Raw genomic sequence first — 14344 nt, 5'->3', positions numbered from 1 at the left:
AATTAGCTGATAGCCTTATGGGGTTTCCTTTGTATTTGATGTTCTTCTTTTCTCTTGCTGCTTTTAATATCCTCTCTTTATCACCACTTTTTGCCATTTTAATTACCATATGTCTTGGTGTGGACCTGCTGGGTTGATTTTGTTGGACTGTCTCTGTGACTCCTGGATCTGGGTTTGTTTCCTTTCCCAGATTCTTGACGTTTTCAGCAGTTATTTCTCCACATAAATTTGCTCTCCCTTTTCTCTTTTCCTTCTGGGATCCTTGCATTGCAAATGTTATTACACTTGATGTGTCACTGGGTTCCCTAAGTCTATTCTCGTTTATAACTTGTTTTTCTCTCACCTGCTAATAAGCTCGATTACTTTCCATTACTCTGTCCTCAATGGATATGTTCTTCTGCTTCCTCCATTTATTCTATCTAGTGTGTTTTTAATTTCATTTATTGTGTTCCTCATCTCTGATTGGTTCTTTTTAAGTCCTTGTTAAGGGTCTTACTAATGTCCTCCACTCTTAAGTCCAGTAACTATATGATCATTGCCCTATATTTTCTATCAGGCATGTTGCTTATCTCCATTTCGCTTAGGTCTCTTGCTGTGATTTTGTCCTGGTCTTTTATTTGGGACATATCCTTCTGCCTCATTTTGTCTCCCTGTCTGTTTCTATGTATTAGGAAAGTCAGCTATGTCTCCTGCTTTTGAAGGCAGTGGCCTTGTAAAGAACAGGTCCTGTGTGCCTGCGGGACACCGTCCCCTGTTCACCAAAACCTGGCGTTTCAGAGGTGTCTCCTGTGTGTTTGGAGTGCACCTGACTGTTGTGTCTGGGCCACGTTTACCTTCAGTCCCGCTGTCTGCAGTGGCTCTTGGCCTACTCTGGGCAATGTTTGGTCTCTGTGGTGTTAGTGGGCCAGTCTGGTGCCACCTTGGGCTTGAGTTGAGTCACACCAGGCATTTGTCAGAGATGCAGTAGCACCGAACTGCAGGCTGCTTTCCAGCATTGTCCCCTGAGAAGCTTTCATTGGCGGACAGGGCCTGCAGTCAGATCAGCTTTCTGCCCCCAGCCCACTGCTGGGGCCACATTCTGACCTTCCCCTGTCCCCGGGCAGGAGGTACTCTGGAGCGGTGCTGGCCCCCATTGGGGCTGCTTGCACACAGCCAGGCTTGGAGGCGCTGCTTCTGATGGGCCCCTGCCCTGGAGTGTGTGGATGCACGAAGTGCCCAGGGTGTAGGAGTGTCCGTGTTCTCAAGGTTTGTTGGGTCTCCTGGGGGAGGAGACCACAGTGCTGGCTGTGGGCGCGGAGGGAAATGGCACCTGCCAGCTCCTTTGTTTTGCGTGTCCCGGAGGGACAGACACCTTTGGGAGACTCCTCCAGGACACGCTCTCACACTGCTGCTTCTATGCTGTATCTCCCCTGGGCTGTTTCTCGTGTTGGCTCTTTAAAGGCAGGGACTCAGTTTCCTCTTGACCTCTCGGCTCTCCCAAAGTTGAGCCTGCTGATTGATTGATTGATTTTTAGTTATATATTTTTTTAATTTTATTTACTTATTTTGAGAGACAGTGAGAACAAATGGGGGAGGGGCAGAGAGAGAGAGAGAGAGAGAAAGAGTGAGAGAGAGAGAGAGAGAGAGAGAGAGAGAGAGAGAAAGAGAGAGAAAATCCCAAGCAGGCTCCACACTGTCAGCACAGAGCCTGACACAGGGCTCGACCCCACGAACTGTGAGATCGTGACCTGAGTCAAAATTGAGACACGCTCAACCGAGCCACCCAGGCGCCCAAGTCTGCTGATTTTTTTAAATTCCAGGTTTTAAGTTTTGCTGATTATAAGAATTCACAAAATTTAGCCTCTCTGGTTTACAAAGCCAGTGTTATGTGGATTTGTCTTCCCATGCAGGCCCCCCGTGTGACGGTCTGTTTCTCTCCCCTCTTCTGTGCCTGCAGGTTCCTCCCTCTGTGCACAGCCCCACTGTCATTTAGCTCCCCACCCTGTCTCCATACTCCCTGCCCTCTTGGCTGTAGCTTCTTCTCCACATTTATTTGCGGAGTCTGTTCTGCCCATCTTCAGGTCGTTTTCTGGGTTAATAACACTAACGTGAGTCTAGTTGTGTCCAGTTGTGTCCTGGGATGAGGTGAGCGTAGGGTCCTCCTACTGCCCCATCTTCCAAATGCAGTTTCTCTGTATTTTAGTAGCACGTGGAATTTCGAGCTTGGTTGGAACTTAGCTTACCTCTCGAGTGTATCAGTTTTTGGCATTCCCAGATGTTTGATTCATACGTGGATTACTGAATCAGTCTGCAGCAAAGATAGTAGTGATCCGTGTACACTAAGTCTCATTTAAACATAACTTTTACTTGGGACACCTGGGTGGCTCAGTGAGTTAACTGTCCGACTTCAGCTCAGGTCATGATCTTTCAGTTCATGAGTTCCAGCCCCGCATCGGGCCCTGTGCTGTGACAGCTCAGAACCTGGAGCCTATTTAGGCTTCTGTGTCTCCCTCTCTGTCTGTCCCTCCCCTGCTTGCACTCTGTCTCTCTCTCTCACACACACAAGTAAATAAACATTAAAAAAAAAATTAAACATAACTTTTACTTAATAAACTAGGGCCTTTTTTTTTTCTTTTTTTGGATGACTAGAAAACGTGTGAACATTAACAAAAGTTAACTCATTTAGCATTTGTCTCCCTGATAGCTTATATCTAACTCTGAGTTCATGTTCCATCCAGGGAGGTGGGTTTCTCCTTCATGCATGGTATGAATTTCTAACAGTGATAGTTTATCATTTGTGTGACGGAATTACCTGGGGGACAGGTGAGCTCTCAGTCACTGGAGCTAACGAGGCTGTGGTTGATCACCAACTGACAGAGCTACAGATGGAATCCCTTCCCTGTGGGATAGTAAACATCAAGTCTGGTTCTGTACACGGATACATTACACTGCAAAAATACAACGATTCTGAAAGTCACAGGGGAAATACTTACTGTATAAGTCAGAGCTTCCCAAACTTCCTTGGTCCATGATGCTTAGTGTCTTTCCATAGTATCACTAGACCAAAAGTTTTTTGATTATGTTGTAGTTTTTGAGATGTTACCTAACAATTTTTATATGAAGTAGTTAAGTCAAACAACTTACTGGTGGTTCTCAGAGTACACTGCAGATGTCACTGTGTTCCCCTTAAAAACTTAAAATATTCTGGGGGTGTTGTGATGCTCAGGACACCGCAGCTCACAGTTTGGGAACTGTAGCCATATGCAAAAAATGTGTGTATACTCTCTGTGTGTAACTAATCAGGTTTGTATGTATGTAAACAAAGACTGGAAGAAAACAAAGTACAAGTTATGTTTGGCTTATAGATGATTAAAATAATTTTTTTTACGTTTATTTATTTTTGAGAGACAGAATCAGAGCACAAATGGGGGAAAGACAGAGAGAGAGGGAGACACAGAGTCCGAAGCAGGCTCCAGGCTCTGAGCTGTCAGCACAGAGCCTGACATGGGGCTGGAACTCCCAGACCGTGAGACCTGAGCCAAAGTCAGAAGCTTAACCAACCGAGCCATCCAGGCACCCCGATTTTAAAATATTTAAGCCCTTTTAAATCATGTTTTCCTTCTAATTTATTTCTGATTCTTGGGTCTCTGGGTGCAGTCAAGGCTTGTTCTTAGGTCCTTCCTGCAGGAAGGAGCTGGACAGACAAGAGGCTTCTTTTAAGCTTTGGGGTAAGAGTAGTGTGGGAAATTCTACTGCTAAGGAACCCAGCCTTTTGTGATTAAAATTAACTGTGTTCTCTTTTAGGACCATAGGGTGTTTTGGCTGATTACAGGAATTATGTTTATGGGAAGTGGCCTCATCTGGAGGCGTCTGCTGTCATTCCTCGGACGACAGCTCGAAGCTCCTTTGCCTCCTGTGGTATGTGGTGTGTGGTGTGGAGAGTCTGGCTCGCAGCAGTGCAGCACAGGGGTCACATCTGGGCTCCCGAGACACTCAGCCTGGGCTTACGTGGTCACAGGCTCTGCAACCCTGAACACATCACTTAATTTCTCTAAGCCTCCCTCACTTTCCCCATCTGCCAGTTAAAGTACTAGTGGGAGAGTTAAATAATATACGTAAAGTACTTGTTAGCACAGTGCCTGGCACAGTAAACAAGTTAGAAATACTTCTTCTGTGTGCAGCGCTGTGATGAGCATTATGTATTTAGACAGATGTTAGCAATTCTGCCGCAGGCTTTGTCATAACCCCAATTGAAATGTAGAAAATGTAGTGTTCTCATCAAGATAAGTTTACCCTTTTTCTCCCCCTTCTACTCCTTGTTCACACCAGGAGTAAACACGTAAGATACTGATACAAGTCTTACGGTCCTTCCCTCATGTGGTAGGTAGTTCTCATTTTACTAGGGGCTTTTCTTTTCAGACAGACACCAACTAAAATGATTAATTTCCCTTCTTTATTTAGATGGCCCCTTTACCCAAAAAAACCCTTCAGGCAGACAGAAGCATGGAAATGAAACACAGCTTCCGGCCAGATGGACCCGGATCAAGCAGGAGTGTCCTGACAACGCGGTAGAGACTGGATTATTTGTTTATAGTCATGAGAAACTTCTGATACTTTATTTTCTTTTATAGAATCAGAGACTTGAAAAAAATCACTGATACTTAAATTATGTCTGATAAAATATTAGGGCACTCACAGTACTAGAACTTAATTGCAAAGTACTTGCTTTGTAAAAGGCCAAAATTCTATCTTCCACAAAGTGAGAAGGCTGTTTTCAGAGACATGATGTGAGGCATGGAGAGACTGATTTATACATATAAAAAAAAGTACAGCCTCACGCCAAGCAAAGCCTGAAAACTTGATGAACCCGTGTGATGAGACCAGGTAGCAGCTCTTAGGAAGTTCCCAAGAACAAGATTCCCTGTGCTCTCAGGTGACTGGAAAGGTAGGAAAATCTATATTAACCTCAAAACACACTTGGAAAGTTTGTGCTTTAAATCAGTCTTTTCTTGTATTTGCCTCCTTTTTTATATAAGGCAAATAAAAATGAAACGATTGAACATCAGCTTACATGGATTCCATTTAATCAAGATTTCACTTTCTTGAACCCTGGAACTATTTTTCTTTGCTTGGCTATAACAAAGCCTTTAGAAATAGTGTCAAAAGAAACTATTTCCCTTCTGTTACTTGGTCGTTCCCGGACTTTAGACAGAGGGGTCACCGCGACCACCTCCGAAAAAAAGTGCACATAGCCACAGATGGGCTTCCTAAAACCAAAAGGTGGATAAACTTCAGAATTTTGTCTACAGTCAGGTTGGGATTCAGAACTGTGGCTATTTGTAAGTCTCAAAACGGCTATCTGACTTACCATCTTAACTACCATTTTTATATTTTCTGGAGGTTAGTTTTGCAGAACATGATAGCTTTCCTTCCCTTCAAAAGTAACATGGAAGATTCCAGAGCAGCTCTTGTACTCCAAAGAACAAATATGCCAGTGATGTTGGGGTCACCTGATACTACAATAGGATGTCATATGGGGAAGTTTAGGAGTCCGTTTACCAAGTGGTTTGGTGATAGCTCCTGGAACAGCATTTTTATTCCTAATTTGCAAGAAAACGGATGAAGTTGTCAATTTTCCCTACTCCCAGGTGCGGTTACAGGAGGCCTTCAAAGGTGGTAGAATGGCAGGAGCTGTGGCCTGAGCCCAGGGCAGAGTGGCCCCCAAGTATGCTCTGTGGTGTGGGTGTTGGAACATGGATAGACGTGGCTCTCTAGTGTCCTGAATCTGTATGGTGGTTTTCAAGACAAAGTCTCTCTGATAATCCTTAGATTTCATAGGACACTCTTTGGCCCACCTCAGAGCACCTGCTGCTGGTCTTGTGCTATCACTGTAAAGTAGGCTATAAACGTTAACTGTGACAGGGGAAGAATTGAAAGCCCAGAGGACTTTGATTTGACTGAGATCAGACACAATTGAATTTTGGCCTTTTTCCTTTTGGTGTGACTTAGTTTGCAGACTTGGGTAAGATAATTTTTTTGATGAGTCCCATCTCGTCAATAAAAGGGAAATGGCAATTACCTCCTTAGTCTGCAGAGAAGTCACTGATGGTTTATCAGGTTCTCTAAGGTGCTCACATCAAGGAGGATTTCAAAATGTCAGCTAGCTCTGCTTAGCGGACAGTAAGTAATAAGATGGCCTACACTGAAAATTACAAAGTTCAGTGGTTTTAAGTTTTGAAACGGACTGAGCACATAAACTTCTGTAAATAAAATAATACCAAAAGTTGGTTATGTAAGCGAGCAGTCTTATCGCCTGTTTCACAAGTTCAAGGAACAATATTCTTCAGACTGTCCATTTTTGGAAGGCAGAAAATAGCATCCTAAAATGACATCTGAACACTCGCTTTATTCTTGATAAACCGATTGTGAGGAATAACCACTAAATAAAAAGATCGTGGGGAGTCATTCTAAGAGTTGTACACAGCTTTATTTTTTGGAATTGCAAAGTGGTACCTGTGGAGGTGGGCTAATGGATGGTGCCTGGACAGGGGCATTCAGAGATCTGAGTTTATTCCAAGACCCACTTCAGATCGCTCTAAATCTGCAGTACAAAGGCATAAAACCATTCTGATCTCAAAGCAAGTTTACATATACATAAACTATTAAGTTCAGATTTGTGTTAATGAGAGCTATTTCCCTTAAACTAAAAAGAATAATTCACATAAGTAGAACTAGCAATAATTGTTACCCAAATGAAACCAAATGGTATTTGTGCTTTTTGCTGTTCCCTAGGGAACCATGCAGATGGCCTGCCTCTCTTTAGGAAAGGGGACAGTCACAGGACTCATCCAGAGGTGACTTTGTGTCCTGTTTCCCTGTATGTACTCACCTGTGCTCACAATTAACTCTAGTAGCTTTCCCTAGATTTCTAATTCAACTCTTACTCTTCTGCTGGACTACTTCTTTGGACCAGTCTCTACTCTGCCTCTAGAGAAGCTGGGTTCTTGTCATTACTTCTCCCTGCACTTTTAGTACCTTTCACTAGCGTGCTTCCCTGTTACAGGATCAGTAGTAATGGTTTCTCACATTTTTAGTGAAGCTAAAACCCTGGGGTAGATTCCTTTCCCTTAACTATGCCGCACTGCAGGACTGGCGGATGAAATCTGCTAAAACCAGCCCAGGAACAAGAGAGACCAAGGCCTGCTTCTCTGCCTGGTCCCTTGCAGTGGCCGCTGGCTCAGGCCAGATCTCTTCTCTCTACATAGTTTGTACCGACTCAGTGCGACAGCAGCTCCTCTTGGGAGGTCCTAGAACAAGTGGAAAGTCACTAGACGCCACAGTTAGGACAGCCGCTTCTACAAAAGCATTTTGTAGGGCACTAAAAGGTAAGGAGGTTTTAGTCTTGTATTTATCCTTCACTATACGAAACATTGAAAATGAAATAATCCTCCCAAGAAGGGACCAAATCAGTCACAGCAGGTGCCTTTGCAGTTGTGAGGTTATCCTTCACCCCCTTTTCACTATACTAGTTCTCTAATTTGTTTTCCTATATACTACACTATTTCACTTTGATTGGAATGGGTCACTGTTTTGAAAAGGAAATTTTTAGGAGAAATTGTGATAGAGAACCACAGAGAGGTCTTTCCAGGCATCAGAAGGACGTAGCTAGTCCTGTGAAGAGGAGAGACGTACAAAGGTCTGAGCACAGGCAGTAAGTCAGGAAGAAGTTTAAATGCAAGGGAAGCAAGGACTGAAACTCTGGAAGAGGAGGGGACCTGGCTCACCAGAGCCCCTGTCACCGTCTACTGCATCGTCATCCCAGACGGGGACATCTCCACTCCCAGGAGCCCTGCCCCCAGCAGGAACGCTCCCCCTGGAGATGACTGGGCACAAGAGATGGACGCAGAGGAGGACAGCCTTTAGTCTAGGCCAAGGCTGTAGACGTGAAGTGCCCCAGAGAGTCGGGCTCCCAAAGAGCTCCTTCCAGCAGCAACGACAACTTGGTTCTGCAGAGGACACAAAACATTTTGATGATTCATAATGCCTTTAGTTTCTGCCATAATCCAGGCATCACGTTATGCTCTGGTGATAAGATGTTGTTTAAATCCCGCATTCTCAGATCTGTAGGTTCAGAAAACCAGGGCTGAGGAAGTTCCGTCCCTTCTCTGGGGGCAGGCCCTGCTGCTTGAAACCATTTCAGAACCGTCCTTCAGAAGTGTCTTCAAAGCCTGCAGCCAGTGTTTAAACTGTTCTCCCTGGGGGCAGGTCTACATGCTGGGAGCCTGGACTTGATCCTAAACCCAGGCTGGCCAGGGTCCAGCCGGCCAGAGCAGGGAGCGACCGCGAAACGGCCAAACCTCCTGTGAAAAGTTCTACTGATTTTGAGAACTACAGATGGAATCCAGAAGTAATAATGGCCAACATTTCCTGACCCCTTACCACATTCCCTCTTACCACACTGCCCTTTGCTGTTTTAAACCCTAGTGTGAAAAGGAAAAATGAAAATCTTGCCTTCCTTTTATGGAAGTATTTACTTGATTTGCCTATAGTTTAGTTTCATAGTTGAGCTGTAGTTGCCTGTAGTTGAGCTTAGTCTCCATTTCACACCTTCCTTTCCTGCCTCCTGTCCAGCTAGTCAACCTCCTCCTGGTTCCTGGCAGCTCACCGTCCCTGGCTCCCGCTTTCTGACTGCCTTTGGCTCTTGCTCAGCATACGTGGGCCTGTGTTACCGGGCACATTTCCACCTAGACAGTAAGCACCTGCGTGCAGGAACCAGATGTCAGGTTTGCGTGCTTCTCCGGGGCGTCGTATGACACAGCGCGGCCAAGGCTCACCTGTGCGCCCCGTCCTGACTCTGGCTTCACGCTCTCGAGTCTTCAGACTCCCAACCTGAGTCTCCGTAAGCCACCACTCTGACCAGCCTCAGGTGGTCCGTGTCCATCTCTAAGCTGCTCCCATGCTGCCATCCCAGGTGTGTGTTGTGCAGGTGAGGCGGGGGGGGGGCGGGGTGCAGCGCATTCAGTGTTCACCCCAGGGGAATGGTCGTTACGAAGGAGAATGTGCAGCGTTGTACGCAGTCAACCATAACTTACTTCTACATGATCTGTACCACTCCTCAGGTGGCAGAAGGGATGCTGGGTATGTGTGATTCTTACATAATACATGGGTTCTTGATAACGTCTAACTTTCAGAAAATGCATTTTAAATGCAAGCCAAGCTTACGACACATTCTGTCACCAGACATTCTGAGAATCCTCCCATAAACTTCATCTCTTTTTCTGGATAACCCTAAACTTTTACTTAACCAGGCTTGACTATATAGATGGTAAAGCAAGAGCCATTTGAACTGGTGGCCACCCGAGAGCAGTTTCACTAAACGGCAAGAAGCTGGAGGTCACCCACCCTGCCACACTCCATGATCTATGAAGGCCTCCCATCCCACCGTTAGTACTGGTCAGACTTTCAGACTATGCTTTAGCCTTAATCCTGTCAACTTCCCACGTGTATAAATCTTGTTTCTCTCTCTCAAAGCTCACACACTTCTGTAGAACATCCTCTCCTAAATGAATGAATGGGTTCGGTGCTTTAGCTTTATACTTGAAGATAAAACTCTTTAACTGCTGTACCCATTAAAATCCAAAATGTGCATACCTTTTGGTCTAGCAGTCTGCTAAGAATATCATTAGCAGCACAATTAGTTTCTTGTAATGGTTAGAGAGAGGGAGAGAGAATTCCAAGCAGGCTCCATGCTGTCAGCACAGAGGCTGACACAGGGTTTGATCTCCCCAGCTGTGAGATCATGACCTGAGCCCAAATCAAGATTGTCAGATGCTTAACTGAGCCACCCAGGCACCCTGAGGCTTGCACGATTCTATAAAAATGGAAGTAACTGAGAAAGGGAACCAAATAAAACCAATACGATGCAGCCGTTGAAAAGACCCCAACAGCTCCATGTGTATTGGTCTGAGAAGAGCCATCAGATGCTATAGAGCACATGGAGGTGACAAGGCCGTGCAGGTAGAGCGCGTGCACGCACACGTTTACGTGTTTGTCCCGGAATCTGGACGAAACCATGCCAGCATATTAACAGTGGTTATCTGACATGGCGGGGTTTGCAAACTCTCTGAAAGGGCCAAGATGATGATTACTTCAGGCTGTGGGGGACCTCGGTCTCTGGGACAGCTAATCGCCCACCATTGCATTACAGTAGCTGCCACAGAGACACGGGAGCAGGAATGTGTTCTGATAAAACTAGGGACGCTTCATACAAGTCTCAGGTGTCACCCAGCCACTTAAACTGTAATAATCATTTTTAGCTCATGGGCTGTACAAAAACTAGTCCCACAGGCTGTAATTGGCCAGCCCAGCCCTGAGGGTTGAATGGGAAAGTGATGAGATTGTGTATGGATGTTATTTCCTTTTTTGTGTTCCTCTTTTTCAAATACAACCTTTTAGATGAAAGACCACCCCCCCCCCCACCCCAGCCTTAGGATATAAACATCCAAAGGACAGTCTTCATACCCACCTTGTTTTTCGACCTCACGGTAATCACGGAGCTCCCAAACCTTGAACTTGCCTGTAAAGCAGTGTCTGTTAATGGTCTTTTGAAAACATACTGTAATATCTTATCAGTTTAAAATAAGGGAAAGGGCGCACTTCTGTGGTTTCTCTTTCTTCATTCCTTCAGGAGGTACTTACTTCAGGAGAAATCAGTACATACTGAGCCTGAAAGGAAGGGGAGAGAAGGGAGACTTGTGTTACTGTCGATGCAGGTTTTAACCACTCATCCTGAAGCCCCACATTCACATCTACATTCTGGAGAAGTCCTCAACTCATGCATGCCCTTTGACACCAGAAATTCCACTCACAGGAGTGTAGCTCAAGAAGACAGATAGACAGAAATGTTCATATATGGATATTTATATCCTTATTTATAACCGTGAAATGAAATGGACTGAGGGACTAATAGCCCCTCAAATAACGTCTACGTAAATTATGGCGTGTCCACAGATAAAACAGGCAGCCAGGAAGTCCACTGTATGAGAATAGAAGGCATGGAGAAATGTCAACTACGTTGGCAGGGAAGACCAGGTCAAGTTACAAAATTGTGTACAAGATGATCACGGCTGTTAATAAGCCCTATCCACACCCACCCTGTAATGGTGAAGAGTGTCCTAAAGAATCAGCTCCTGGTGCAGGGCCCTGGCCTGCCCTCTCCCAGCACCGTGACCTGGTGCACCTTCCTCACGGACATTCAATGTCTTCATCTGGCACAGTACCCACATAGTAGCTTGGAGGTGGCTTGAAGAAGTAGTGGTGAGGGAGACAGGTCTATCAAGTGTTAACGCAGTGCCAAGTACGGAGTAGGTGCACAATAAATGGGAACCATTAAGCCGACAGAAAAGCATACCAGAAGGATACACCTCAGAAGGTTAACAGAAGGCATCGCCTCTGCAGAGTGCAAATCTAGGTAGAGGATTCGTACCACTTGTATTTTCTAAAATTTTTACAATGAACTGTACTTTTGCAATTAAGTAAGGTTGTTTAAATTTAAAAATGGTGTTTTAGGCACAGGCAACTTAAAAAAAACCCACCTGAGAAAAGGGATGAACAGGAAGCAGTGAACAGGAAACAAAAGGGGGCGTTTTGATGGAACCCCAGGGGGCTGCTGTGGGCCCTAACCAAGCAAGACAGGCTGGGACTGGAACAAGCAGGACCCTACATCCAACTGGACTTGAGCTACAGCGGCAAGCAGACGTGGAAGAATGCAGGGCTGCTCAGGCCTGTGCCACACAGGCAAGTGATTGGGCCCTGACCGCCAGACAGCTCAGAAACCGTCAGAGTTGCGCGGTGGACACGATGTCACAAGGCATCCGCAGGTAGCCGCCTTTCCCAGCGTAGCCTAGGATTCCACACGGGCCCACGTTACCTTTTCCTCAGGACACGGAGCTGCCCAGGATTTGCATCTGCCCGTCATGTCGCCGAAGGTGGTCTGTTTGCCATTGTAGACGTACACCCGGCCATCCTCCCCTCCCAGCAGCCCGGACGTGATGTCTGTTATCCGCAGTGGGGCTGCCACGAGGATTTCATCTGCAGACGACAGAAATCAGAACTGGGTCCTAACCCAACCCCCTGCAAGTCCCGTGAGCACATCCCCTAAATCGTCTACCTGGTTTCATCCCAGCACAGTCAAGGTTCTGGTCCCTAGTCGATCATTCCTGGACAACAACTGACGTGCATGGCTCTCATGTTACCACCTTCAAGAAGTGGAACTTTCTCTTGGCTCTGGTCTTACCGAGCTCTAAAATCTACCTAAAGGCCTTGGGTCACTGAGCTGTCGATGATAAGGGCAGAGCCTAGATGACCCAGTTCGGGGGCCAGTCTGATGACTGGGGAGCCAGTTCTTGGCCAGAGGCCCTGTTCCTCTCCTACCTAAGCCGTCGCCATCCAGGTCACTCAAGTGCAGAATGCCACCGAATCGGGAGAAGCGGCGGTCTCCGCTGAAGGTGCCGAGCAGAGGCGGCTGCGTGTCCAGCGTCAGTTCATACATCCGACCAGTTCCACCCTGATGCAAGGTCATGGTCAGGAACGCCATCTTAGACTTCTCATCTGAAACAAACCAGGGCATGGTGTCTGCTGCCATCACAGGAATGAGAAAATGTAAAGTGCTGAATGGAGTTCTTCTCGCTTCAGTCTTCTGTACCTTGAGTGACACAACTGCTCAGAATGCCACAGGACTGGGGGGGGGGGGGGAGGGGGGTTAGCGCTGACCAACGGTGGCCATGAGGAGACCAAACACTGGTTAGACTCAGTGATGTCCCATCAGACAGGTCTGACCCCTGCAATACATTCTCCACACAACCATCTTTTTTTTTACATCACAAACTTCCTGTGAGATACCCAGTCTAAATTCTTCACGAGGCCTTCCGTGGGCTCAGGAGGCCTTAGAGAATCGGCTACTTACAGCTCTAGTGTTTGGGGGCCACGTCCCCCTTCTCACCCACACGTCACCCATCACAGATTTAAACCACAGCCCCTTCTATTTCTTAAGTCTGGGCCTCTGAACATGATGTGCTGTCTGCCTGGAACCTGCATCCTTCCCCCACACCCCTTTGCCGGCCGACTCCTGCGCTTCTGGAAGGCAGCCCTGCTCTCGCCTCTGCTGCAAAGCCTTCCCTTCCCTCCCGTGTGCGGCCACAACATGCTGTGCCTGCTGCTTCCCGTGCCCCTCGCAGGGGAGCCTCGCTTCTGTTCACCGGGCCTCTCCTGCACCTGGCTGTCAGTTCCGTAAGCAATGGGACCGTGACTTAGTCACACAACGTGCTTAGAAACACGTTGCTTGGTTCAGTGCAAGTATGGGATGGATGGTTTTTTTTTTTTTTTTTTTTTTTAATTTTTTTTTTTTTTTTTTTTCAACGTTTTTTATTTATTTTTGGGACAGAGAGAGACAGAGCATGAACGGGGGAGGGGCAGAGAGAGAGGGAGACACAGAATCGGAAACAGGCTCCAGGCTCCGAGCCATCAGCCCAGAGCCCGACGCGGGGCTCGAACTCACGGACCGCGAGATCTTGACCTGGCTGAAGTCGGACACTTAACCGACTGCGCCACCCAGGCGCCCCGGGATGGATGGTTTTTAAATGGGTGAATATTGAACAGTTTTTAAACAAAGCTAGAATTTCGCCTATATAGATCATCTGGAACACAACCTCGATTTCAGAAATAAGTACCTTCTCAAAAACAACAATGGCATCTGTCGGTTGGGGTTGCTGGTCCTGGGAGGCTTACGATGACCCAGGCAACGCGTCCATGAACAGGTACAATCTTGCGTCATTGTCTTAGTATTGTGTGTAGAACTGACTACAGTAAAACCTTGGATTGCAAGTAACTTGTTCTGCGAGTGTTCTGAAAGACTAGCAAACATTGCTAATAAGTTTTAACCTGATCAATGAGCGATGTCTTACAATGAGTCATACATGACCCTGAATGTCACATGACCACAGCTGAGCCACTGGTTCTTGAAATTCGCTTTGATGTACGAGTGCTTTGGATTACAAGTGTGTTTCCAGAATGAATTATGCTTGCAAACCAAGGTCGTACTGTATTTTCTTGGACAGCCTTCCCTCATGCCCTGTTCATAGCCAGCTGTCAACTAGAACCAACTGAAAGCTCAAAGCAGAGCCAAGAATAGTGGTGGGAATAACAGCGAGGACAAAAAGGAAACAGCCAGCACTTTGAAAGGTCAGCAATCTGGGCTCTTGAACATAAAGGTACAACCTGACCCAGAACAATATTCTCAAGAGGACAGTGTTTCCATAAACTACAACTGCTAATATTCAGGGTGAAAGCCCAAAGTATGAAGAAACGT

The 14344-nt window shown here is 46.3% G+C and overlaps 2 protein-coding genes and 1 long non-coding RNA gene across 3 annotated transcripts in view; 2 read left to right on the top strand and 1 right to left on the bottom strand.

Moving 5' to 3' along the window:
- MRS2 (magnesium transporter MRS2) overlaps nucleotides 1-6450 on the top strand; it is a 34087-nt gene extending 27637 nt beyond the window's left edge. The window contains exons 10-11 of the mRNA XM_058732849.1: nucleotides 3784-3897; nucleotides 4441-6450. Of these exons, the coding sequence (XP_058588832.1) occupies nucleotides 3784-3897; nucleotides 4441-4551 (225 nt within the window). The 3' untranslated portion in view covers nucleotides 4552-6450. The remainder of the gene's footprint in view (nucleotides 1-3783; nucleotides 3898-4440) is intronic.
- Nucleotides 6451-7690: 1240 nt separating this feature from the next.
- GPLD1 (glycosylphosphatidylinositol specific phospholipase D1) overlaps nucleotides 7691-14344 on the bottom strand; it is a 68859-nt gene continuing 62205 nt past the window's right edge. Inside the window, exons 21-25 of the mRNA XM_058732848.1 lie at nucleotides 12412-12588; nucleotides 11909-12069; nucleotides 10678-10704; nucleotides 10505-10555; nucleotides 7691-7985 (exon numbers count right to left, since the gene is read on the bottom strand). Of these exons, the coding sequence (XP_058588831.1) occupies nucleotides 7899-7985; nucleotides 10505-10555; nucleotides 10678-10704; nucleotides 11909-12069; nucleotides 12412-12588 (503 nt within the window). The 3' untranslated portion in view covers nucleotides 7691-7898. The remainder of the gene's footprint in view (nucleotides 7986-10504; nucleotides 10556-10677; nucleotides 10705-11908; nucleotides 12070-12411; nucleotides 12589-14344) is intronic.
- On the top strand, nucleotides 8573-11616 carry LOC131513694 (uncharacterized). The gene is made up of 2 exons (XR_009262720.1): nucleotides 8573-8730; nucleotides 10667-11616. It is a non-coding gene; the product is annotated as an uncharacterized LOC131513694 (long non-coding RNA).

The sequence above is a fragment of the Neofelis nebulosa genome, chromosome 6, assembly GCF_028018385.1.
Source record: "Neofelis nebulosa isolate mNeoNeb1 chromosome 6, mNeoNeb1.pri, whole genome shotgun sequence".
In the NCBI taxonomy this organism is placed as follows: Eukaryota; Metazoa; Chordata; class Mammalia; order Carnivora; family Felidae; genus Neofelis; species Neofelis nebulosa.
Note: the sequence above shows the minus strand (reverse complement) of the source record. Positions and strands in the feature narration are given on the sequence as shown.